Raw genomic sequence first — 11,698 nt, 5'->3', positions numbered from 1 at the left:
CAATCTACAAATGGTCGCCAGGGTTTTTAAAAGGTAGAAATCAAGATGAGGCAGATAAACATCCACCACAAAGAGAGCACTCGATTTTTGTCTGTGATGCTGGGTTTTTGTGTTGTTTACCCACGCAAAAGACTTGGTGGCATAAGATATTTCCACATTTTCACCCATGAGATACAAAGACTTTTGGATGTGCCTCCCTACAGAAAAGTGCATGCATGTATACACGACAGCTTATTGCATACTATTTTGGTATGTGAATCACTATTAAAACATGACCAATATAGCCTTACCTAATCTAGCTGTATCTACATATAACCCTGTGGTAGATTAATTTATCCACACTTGGTACATGTACAGTGAGAGAAAAAAGTATTTGATCCCCTGCTGATTTTGTACGTTTGCCCACTGACAAAGAAATGATCAGTCTATAATTTTAATGGTAGGTTTATTTGAACAGTGAGAGACAGAATAACAACAACAAAAATCCTGAAAAACGCATGTCAAGAATGTTATAAATTGATTTGCATTTTAATGAGGGAAAAAAGTATTTGACCCCTCTGCAAAACATGACTTAGCACTTGGTGGCAAAACCCTTGTTGGCAATCACAGACGTCAGACGTTTCTTGTAGTTGGCCACCAGGTTTGCACACATCTCAGGAGGGATTTTATCCCACTCCTCTTTGCAGATCTTCTCCAAGTCATTAAGGTTTCGAGGCTGACGTTTGGCAACTCGAACCTTCAGCTCCATCCACAGATTTTCTATGGGATTAAGGTCTGGAGACTGGCTAGGCCACTCCAGGACCTTAATGTGCTGCTTCTTGAGCCACTCCTTTGTTGCCTTGGCCTTGTGTTTTGGGTCATTGTCATGCTGGAACACCCATCCACGACCGATTTTCAATGCCCTGGCTGAGGGAAGGAGGTTCTCACCCAAGATTTGACGGTACATGGCCCCGTCCATCGTCCCTTTGATGCGGTGAAGTTATCCTGTCCCCTTAGCAGAAAAACACCCCCAAAGCATAATGTTTCCACCTCCATGTTTGACGGTGGGGATAGTATTCTTGTGGTCATAGGCAGCATTCCTCCTCCTCCAAACACGGCGAGTTGAATTGATGCCAAAGAGCTCCATTTTGGTCTCATCTGACCACAACACTTTCACCCAGTTCTCCTCTGAATCATTCAGATGTTCATTGGCAAACTTTAGACGGCCCTGTATATGTGCTTTCTTGAGCAGGGGGACCTTGCGGGCGATGCAGGATTTCAGTCCTTCACAGCGTAGTGTGTTACCAATGGTTTTCTTTGTGACTATGGTCCCAGCTGCCTTGAGATCATTGACAAGATCCTCCCGTGTAGTTCTGGGCTGATTCCTCACCGTTCTCATGATCATTGCAACTCCACGAGGTGAGATCTTGCATGGAGCCCCAGGCCGAGGGAGATTGACAGTTATTTTGTGTTTCTTCCATTTGCGAATAATCGCACTAGCTGTTGTCACCTTCTCACCAAGCTGCTTGGCGATGGTCTTGTAGCCCATTCCAGCCTTGTGTAGGTCTACAATCTTGTCCCTGACATCCTTGGAGAGCTCATTGGTCTTGGCCATGGTGGAGAGTTTGGAATCTGATTGATTGATTGCTTCTGTGGACAGGTGTCTTTTATACAGGTAACAAACTGAGATTAGGAGCACTCCCTTTAAGAGTGTCCTCCTAATCTCAGCTCGTTACCTGTATAAAAGACACCTGGGAGCCAGAAATCTTTCTGATTGAGAGTGGGTCAAATACTTATTTCCCTCATTAAAATGCAAATCAATTTATAACATTTTCGACATGCGTTTTTCTGGATTATTTTGTTGCTATTCTGTCTCTCACTGTTCAAATAAACCTACCATTAAAATTATAGACTGATCATTTCTTTGTCAGTGGGCAAACGTACAAAATCAGCAGGGGATCAAATACTTTTTTCCCTCACTGTATATCAGGCAGATGAGCTGTGGCATTGCGATAAGAGTGAAATGGTCTAATAGTGATGGAAAGAAGAGAGATGATTGGACTCACTGTTGTCCTCTGAAGTGACTGGGGTCCCAGGTGTTCCATTCTCGTGTCATTCATCCGCAGCCATCACCTCATGTTTCAGTATGATAATGCACAGCCCAATGTCGCAAGTATCTGAACATAATTCCTGGAAGCTGAAAATGTCCTAGTTCTTCCATGGCCTGCATACTCACCAGACACGTCACCCATTGAGCATGTTTGGGATGCTCTGGATCGACTTGTACGACAGCGTGTTCAAGTTCCCGCCAATATCCAGCAACTTCGCACAGCTATTGAAGAGTTGTGGGACAACATTCCACAGGCCACAATCAACAGCCTGATCAACTCTATGAGAAGGAGATGTGTCGTGCTTTATGAGGCAAATGGTGGTAACACCAGATACTGACTGGTTTTCTAATCCACGCCCCTACCTTTTTTTTAAGGTATCTGTGACCAACAGATGCCTTATCTGTATTCCCAGTCATGTGAAATCATAGATTAGGGCCTAATTTATTTATTTCAATTGACTGATTTCCTTATATGAACTGAAATTGTTGCATGTTGCATGTACCAGCTGTGTAACGGTAGGGATTTATACATCCATTAGTCCATACATCACTATTCCCTTAAAGTGTGAAACATACTGTCTTAAGAAAATTGGAACAGGCCAAAAACATAAACAATTATTAGGTTTATTTATCAGTCTTTTGCATATGTGGAATATATTACAAATAGAAAACGTTGGGGAAAAAAGGGGGCACGTAGATACATACAGCATGTATTTTCCACGTAGCTTCGAAAAGGCTGTTTGCAATATACACGGAGTGTACAAAACATTATGAACACCTGCTCCATGACAGACTGACCAGCTGAATCCAGGTGAAAGTTATGCTCCCTTATTGATGTCACTTGTTAAATCCACTTCAATCAGTGTAATGAAGGGGCGGAGACAAGTTAAAGAAGTATTTTTGAGACATGGATTGTGTGCCATTCAGAGGGTGAATGGGCAAGACAAAAAATGTAAGTGCCTTTGAACGGGTTATGGTAGTAAGTGCCAGGCACACTGGTGTGTCAAGAACTGCAATGCTGCTGGGTTTTTCATGCTCAACAGTGATGGGTTCTGACTTATAAACTAGAAATATCCTTAATCATATCACAGAGGGAGAGAGAGGAATGCAGGACGTGTAAGTACTGGCAGAACATGTTATTGTTAATTATCAAGTATCCTATGGAAATGAGGAGTACCATAGTCTGGTTTCTACACCAGAAGTTAATGGTTATCTGTAGAATGAATGTATATGGTGGAGGAAATCACATTGTTGCAGTCACTGATAAGGGTGGATAGCTGTGGATCAGTGAGGAGTGAGGTCAGGTCACATTAAGGGAGAAGGAACAGTTTATTGCCCGCATCACTTAACTTCCGGCCTAGCAATAAACATGTAATGTTTAGAGGGAAGGGAGGATACTTCACCCAAATTGGGGTATATATACTTGTGCTGGTGAAAACATGTCTTTGTCTTATGCAGCTGTGTGACCCAGTGGGTGAATAAACTTGATTGAGCTTTACTAATCGTCCATGAGTTTTACTCGGTTCGTTTAGAACCTAACAACAGTTTCCCGTGTGTATCAAGAATGGTCCACCAACGAAAGGACATCCGGGGGGGGGGGGGGTGCAACTCAATATTAGGAAGATGTTCTTAATGTTTTGTACACTCAGTGTAGATTCCTATACTTAAGCAATAAGGCACGAGTGGGTGTGGTATATGGCCAATTACCATGACTAAGGGCTGTTCTTAGGCACGATGCATCGCCTAGACACAGCCCTTAGCCGTGGTATATTGGCCATATACCACAAACCCCTGAGGTGCCTTATTGCTATTATAAACTGGTTACCAACGTAATTAGAGCAGTAAAAATAAATGTTTTGTCATACCACGGCTGTCAGCCAATCAGCATTCAGGGCTGGAACCACCCAGTGTATAATAGCTACTTTGACCCATCCCTCATTCAAACCTGTACATCCTTACATTTTATTATGAATATGAATAAATACTTTGAGCTTGTTCATTATAAATGATACAGTTTGTAAAAAAAATCACATTGCCAGCTAAGGTGTAAATCAAGGTAAATCAATACATTTTGGTTTACTTAATCTATTCCAAACCCAGTAAATGTGTTTAACAAGCTGATGAGCAAAACCTGCAAAAATGCTCTAAAGCAGGGTTCCCCAACCCACGGGTGATTTTATTTGGCCTCCCAAGTTTTCTGAGCAAAAATAATACTGTATATATTATCTGACAAAAGTTTGGACACACCTACTCATTCAAGGGTTTTTCTTTATTTTTACTATTTTCTACATTGTAGAATAATAGTGAAGAAGTCAAAACTATGAAATAACACATATGGAATCATGTAGTAACCAAAAAAGTGTTAAACAAATCAAAATATATTTTATATTTGAGATTCTTCAAATAGCCACCCTTTGCCTTGATGACAGCTTTGCACACTCTTGGCATTCTCTCAACCTGCTTCATGAGGTAGTCACCTGGAATGCATTTCAATTAACAGGTGTGCCTTCTTAAAAGTTAATTTGTGGAATTTATTTCCTTCTTAATGCGTTTGAGCCAATCGGTTGTGTTGTGACAAGGTAGGGGGGTATACAGAAGATAGCCCTATTTGGGAAAAGACCAAGTCCATATTATGGCAAGAACAGCTCAAATAAGCAAAGAGAAACAACAGTCCATCATTACTTTAAGACATGAAGGTCAATACGGAACATTTCAAGAACTTGGAACGTTTCTTCAAGTGCAGTCGCAAAAACCATCAAGTGCTATGATTAAACTGGCTCTCATGAGGACCGTCACAGGAATGGAAGACCCAGAGTTACCTCTGCTGCAGAGGGTAAGTTCATTAGAGTTACCAGCCTCAGAAATTGCAGCCCAAATAAATGCTTCACAGAGTTCAAGTCATAAACACATCTCAACATCAACTGTTCAGAGGGGACTGTGTGAATCAGGCCTTCATGGTCGAATTGCTGCAAAGAAACCACTACTAAAGGACACCAATAAGAAGAAGAGACCTGCTTGGGCCAAGAAATATAAGAAATGGACATTACACTTTGTCCTTTCGTCTAGAGTCCAAATTTGAGATTTTTGGTTCTAACCGCCGTGTCATTGTGAGACGCGGTGTGGGTGAACGAATGATCTCTGCATGTGTAGTTCCCACCGTAAAGCATGGAGGAGGAGGTGTTATGGTGTAGGGGTGCTTTGCTGGTGACACTGTCTGTGATTTATTTAGAATTCAAGGCACACTTAACCAGCATGGCTATATGCCATCCCATCTGGTTTGGGCTTTGTGGGACAATCATTTGATTTTCAACAGGACAATGACCCAACACACCTTCAGGCTGTGTAAGGGCTATTTCCCAAGAAGGAGAGTGATGGAGTGCTGCATCAGATGACCTGGCCTCCACAATCACCCGACCTCAACCCAATTGAGATGGTTTGGGATGAGTCGGAAGGCAGAGTGAAGGAAAAACAGTCAACAAGTGCTCAGCATATGTGGGAACTCCTTCAAGACTGTTGGAAAAGCATTCCAGGTGAAGCTGGTTGAGAGAATGCCAAGAGTGTGCAAAGCTGTCATCAAGGCAAAGGGTGGCTATTTGAAGAATCTCAAATATAAAATATATTTTGATTTGTTTAACACTTTTTTGGTTACTTCATGATTCCATATGTGTTATCTCATAGTTTTGATGTCTTCACTATTATTCTACAATGTAGAAAATAGTACAAATAAATATATATATATATGCACAGTGTATATATATATATTTATTTTACATTGTTAGACATAAAAGACTGTAAAAACAATATCAAATCAGCTCCAAGTGATTGAAATTTTGGAAATCTGTTCCAAAGTATTCCCATGTGGAATAAAAGAGAGATATATGTGACCGTGTACAAATGTAAGCAAGGTTTGAAATGATTATGTTTTAGTCAAATATTATATCTGTTTGGGCTTCTTACGGTCAATTTGCAGTCTACAAATTAATTGTAAGTATGTTCCAGCCCCCTGACAATCCGCAACAACAAAAAAACAGCCAGCGGCTGAACCACGTTGATGATAGCTAGCCGGTGCCCCCGCACATTGACTCTGCACCGGTACCCCCCTGTATATATAGCCTCCCTACTGTTATTTTATTTTACTTCTGCTCTTTTTTTCTCAACACTTTTTTGTTGTTGTTTTATTTTACTTTTTTATTAAAAATAAATGCACTGTTGGTTAAGGGCTGTAAGTAAGCATTTCACTGTAATGTCTGCACCTGTTGTATTCGGCGCATGTGGCCAATACAATTTGATTTGATTTTATCCCTGCTCTAACGTCAGGCCACTGAATTGGTTTACAAATGTTTTTCTCATTGAATGCAGAGACATATAAGCTACGAAGTACATATTAAGCAATTGCTAAAAATAAATAAATGGAGAAGACCCTCGGTAGTCGCTACAGCAGTGAATTCAACCCTGACCTCCCAGTGTCCAATCAGACCATCTTAAATTGTGTTATCTTATTATGTGGATAGATTCAGAACAATCAACAGCAGAATCAGAGCCATTTAGCGATATCTATAATCAGCACTCCTACTCTGTCGCTCCCCATGCCTCCTAGGGTTGCTGCCTGTCTTCTAGGAGGCGCTGTTCCACGCGTTGAGAGATGCGCATCAGGTCCTTCAGCACGCTGGGACGGTCCTCCAGCTCCTCATGGAGACACCGGGCAATCTCCAGCCTCCTGTAGTCCTCTGGACGGACCAGGCACCGCACTACCTGGAGGGCACGCTCCTTCAAGCTGAAGACTGAGGGGAGAACACACATACATGACATAGTTATTAGATTAAAGAATAATATTCCTTATGTGTAGTGCAGAGTAGTAGTAGTAGTAGTAGTAGTAACGTGTGCTGATCAAAACACAGAACAATGATCTTCCAGTCATAATCACCAGTGACTCTGCTGTTACACAGGGAGTACAATTGCACTAAAGTGTCATAAAGGTCCAAACCTCTTAGCAGAGATGCCCACATACAGGGAGGCAACACTATTATCAGTGTACAGATGATCTGTACAGTTCAAAGGAGAACCAAAATCTGATGTTCCTCTCTAACCTGGTAATGTGATGTTAACCTGGACAGCCTGTCCATTCTCCACTGGTTTGGGCAGGAACATCTCTTTACTATTCGCCTTGAGCGCTTCGTCTGTCTCTGCATCTCTGAACATCCAGGGATGACCTAATAGAATAAGAACATGGAAAGGCAGAAAGACGATAGATAAACACCAAGAAGAGCAAATACAGCATGACAAACAAATAAATGCATATCTGTAATGCTTGTGTGAAAACAACCGGGCACAACTTTGCTAAACTGCGCACAGTAAGTATATATATATTTTTTGAAAGAGTCTTTCTAGCTTATATGAAAGTTAAGTTCCAAAGGTTTCCAAAACCGTATCAAAAGTGAGGTGTATTTGCGTTTAGACAGAGCGTCTGGATTAAACCAATGATATGTATTAAGCCTAGATGAAGACTCCCTGTGAGTAGGCCGAGGCCAATTAAGAGTGATAGGAATAACGTGCTTTAGTAAGGTTGGCTTAGCGTTCATAACCATGGTTATCAACTGTACTGCAGAAATGGAATGTAAATCACAGAAAATAGATGTAGTGGTGGCAGCTGCAGAAAAGTACTTGGATGTACGAGATTTTACTGCAGAAGAGTTACAATGTGTGCTGAACGATAATGTCCCGTCCTCCCAGGCTGCCAGCCTGGTGTAGGATCAGATAGGGCCAAGTAGTGGAAGTGGTGAGGTTTTAATGGGTGTAGGGTTAGTTGGTAAGGCTATTTTTCTTCCCTTTTCCCCTTTTTGTGTCACAAAGTGTAATGAATTTACACTCCATAAGAGTATGCGGTCACAGCCCACACAGTAGGTCGCCTAGCAGTTAACAGAGTTGGGCCAGTAACCGAAAGGTCGCTGGTTCGCATTCCCAAGCCGACTATGTGAAAAATCTGTTGATGTGCCCTTGAGCAAGGCACTTAACCCTAATTGCTACTGTAAATTGCTCTGGATTAGAGCATCAGCAAAAAAATTACTAAAATGAAAAAAAAATAATAATGTGGACGAATGTTTGTGGACCGCCACAATACCATAGTTGAAGAACCCTAGATGACCGACGGGAGAAGATGGTGGAGGCGGATGTTTTGTTTGAAACTGATGGCACGTCAAGTGGAGATGAGAGTAAGGATTTGACTGCAGTGGCGAACAAGAAGGGAAACGTGAGAAGTGGTTGTGGAATCTAGTAAAGCCTTGCGCTGACTCTTTTTTTGTTGGATTGAGGGTTTTGGACCGTTGCCGTTATTTGGGAGATCCGTTTGACATCTTGATGAATATTATAGATGCGTTGGATAAGGTTGCATCAGAGAGGATAACAAGAAGTGGGCTTTCTTTTTTTTTTTTGAGGAGCATTAGGAGCGTTCTTTGCAACTGAAAAAGATACCGGATAGGAATGTGTTGTGTGTGAATCTGCATTGCAGATCAAGGGGGTTATCTCTGGGGTGGCGCTAGAAGTGAGTACAAAGGATATAACTGAAGAAGTAGATGCAGTGGTTGGTGTAAGGAAGCCCACACCATCCATTATTTTGTTATTTGGAGAAGTCTCTTCCTTCGCATGTATATTTGAGTTATGTGAGATACCCTATAATAGCCTTTGTGTCCAAACCCCTGCAGTGTGATCTGGAGGCGTTGAGAAGAGTGGAAAAGGGAGTAACGTTGAAAAAAACATGGTAGTTGGATTAGAGAAACCAGTAAATGTTACTCGCCAACAGGATTCTGATATGTAGCATGTTAAAAAGGTGGACTTTGTATCGTTTATTGCATTGGTTATAAACTGCACAACGCAAACAAAGAGGAGATCTGAGAAAAAAGCCATCGTTGTGAGTGCGGCTGAACGTTTTTTGGGCCTATGGGCTTTTACAGCAGAGGCATTACAAGGAAACCTGTCAACGAATGTTCCGTCCTCATGTGTAGGGATGTGATTTGGACTATGACTGAAGGAGTGGGATGGGGTTTTTGATTTATATTGTATATTATTTCTTTCCCTTTTCCGCAATATATATATTTTTTCGTTCATTACACGTACAGTAGGTGGCGGCATGCACCTTTAACGTTTGTTTGCGGACCGACATAATACCAGAGAAGAAGAAGAAGACTGACAGGAGGCGCTGTTTTGAAGCCTCCGCGCAACCATTTTGGTACTCCTCCATTGTAAAACAATATTTTGGAAGCTATATAAATTCCTTTATTAACAAGTATATTCTATTACAGATACCTTAATGTATACTTGCGTTATTGACAGCTATTGTTTACAAAGTCTTGAATTAACAGAAAATCTTACACATTTTACATTTTAGTCATTTAGCAGACGCTCTTATCCAGAGCAACTTACAGTTAGTGAGTGCATACATTTTCATACTGGCCCCCCGTGGAAAACGAACCCACAACCCTGGCGTTGCAAGCGCCATGCTCTACCAACTGAGCTACAGGGGGACACTTACTCACTGTGGCTTATTTACGGTGCTAGCCAAGCCTACCTACCTACGAAGGTGCAAATTTTCACTCCTTTTCCTGGCTGTAAAATATCGTAGGGTTGAGGGTCCCCGCGGAAATTAATCCATACTGGTCGCACGATTCGAGGACTCCGATTACAAAACACGGCAAACGACGGTATTCGACTATTCAGAGACCTTACCAACGGGAGAACAACCGCTCCTTCTTGAACCTCTTGAGGCATAACTTGACGTTAGCTAGCAAAAAAAGTAATAAATTGATCAAGCAGCTGTAGCTAACAAGATATCGGTCTTGAAAAAAGTATGATAAACATATAGGTAGTCATAAACGCAAAAGCGACATTATAAAAGTAATTTATTTAAAGTTAGATGTGATATCTTGTCTTTTTATGCCAGCCAGTCGCTTGTGTTTATGTTATGTAATTATTTTCCGGTTGAGGAGGGCGGGGGAAAGAATGTCTTCACTGAGTGGTCCGTTTTACTGTCAATCAATGACCCCTGACCAATTACGTACCTCACACAATATACATTTTTGACACATTTTTGATACATTAGACATTCTGACAGTCAACTTAGTTATTATTACTTACATATTGGGAAATAAAAAAAATAGTGTGAATTGTAAAGCAGAAATGTGATTATTGTAAAGTTGTTTTCTAAATCAGCAGCATTTTTTAATACCCTACAGTGGAATTTTTGAAATGGTGTTCACTCACAGAGAAGACAATGCAAATGGCCGGCAGGGATGTAGTTCAGTTGGTAGAGCATGGCGTTTGCAACGCCAGGGTTGTGGGTTTGATTCCCACGGGGGGCCAGTATGAAAAAAATAATAATGTATGTACTCACTAACTGTAAGTCGCTCTGGATAAGAGCGTCTGCTAAATGACGTAAATGTAATATTGCATTTCCCTATCAGTGGCGGCTCCTGAAAAAATTCTCAGGGGGGGCAATTTTTCTGATGATTTAGGTGACCTACACACATTTTAAAAAAGATATGTCCAGCAACAACATGAAGACAGGGGCAGCATATAAGTCAATACCAGAAGCATTTATTGACTGATCTCAAAAGTGTTGGCTTACCAGGGTTGGTGGAGCCCTCAGTTTCATCTTTGCCTCGCAAAGCTAACTCAAACACTCCGCAAAACTTCACACACTGGATTAGCTGGCTGAGGATGTGGCGGTTCTTGCTAATGTCGTAGTAAATATATTTGTTATAGTGAATATGGAATATGATATGTTGAGTAAAATGTTGTGCTAAGATCTATTTAGGACAGGAGCTGGTTATAAGTTCTGTTCCTATCCAATAACAATGGACAAAAGGGTCCTATCTTGTCAGCCTTGTCAGCAGGTGGCCAAGGACAACACCCACGCCATAGGCCTCTCAGTTCTTCCAACTCACGAGTTCTTGCTCTGAGGACACACACACACACACACACAAACACACACACACACACATCATCACTGTTAAACACACACACACACACACACACACACACACACACATCATCACTGTTAAACACACACACACACACACACACACAAAAATCCCCTCTCTTAGGCTGAACATTTGAAGACAGAGAACCCGACTCAGAGCCAATGCAACAGTGACAGTAGCCTGGAGGGGACCTCGCCCAACTCATCAGGACCAATCAGAAGATCAGAACTACTAGATTCAACCTACTTCATTTATTGCATAAAATGTCTGCACACAATGTTTCGGGGCTCTCTTCAGATAATAATAATAATAATAATAATATGCCATTTAGCAGACGCTTTTATCCAAAGCGACTTACAGTCATGCGTGCATACATTTTTGTGTATGGGTGGTCCCGGGGATCGAACCCACTACCTTGGCGTTACAAGCGCCGTGCTCTACCAGCTGAGCTACAGAAAGTGGATACTCATGGATGCGCATCGCAATTGTAAAATGTCAACACAATTGGAGACACCACGTCATTTTTGGAGACATGTTATTGACAGTAAACTATTGTAGATGCGACTGCTAACTAAATAAAACATTTTAGCTGGCTAGCTAATCATCTTAGCTAAATGTGGGGCAAACAATTCAGTTA

General features: G+C 41.4%; 1 protein-coding gene across 1 annotated transcript; it reads right to left on the bottom strand.

Moving 5' to 3' along the window:
- Window positions 1-5,803: 5,803 nt before the first annotated feature.
- vhl (von Hippel-Lindau tumor suppressor) lies at window positions 5,804-10,047 on the bottom strand. Its single transcript, XM_084173842.1, has 3 exons — window positions 9,655-10,047; window positions 7,177-7,299; window positions 5,804-6,870 (listed from the first exon to the last, which is right to left on the bottom strand). The coding sequence occupies exons 1-3, from the start codon at window positions 9,848-9,850 to the stop codon at window positions 6,683-6,685; spliced, it is 507 nt and encodes a 168-aa protein (XP_084029968.1). The 5' UTR covers window positions 9,851-10,047; the 3' UTR covers window positions 5,804-6,682.
- Between the last annotated feature and the right edge of the window lie 1,651 nt (window positions 10,048-11,698).

The sequence above is a fragment of the Coregonus lavaretus genome, assembly GCF_964263955.1.
Source record: "Coregonus lavaretus genome assembly, chromosome: 12".
In the NCBI taxonomy this organism is placed as follows: domain Eukaryota; kingdom Metazoa; phylum Chordata; class Actinopteri; order Salmoniformes; family Salmonidae; genus Coregonus; species Coregonus lavaretus.
This window is presented reverse-complemented; position numbering and strand designations above follow the sequence as displayed.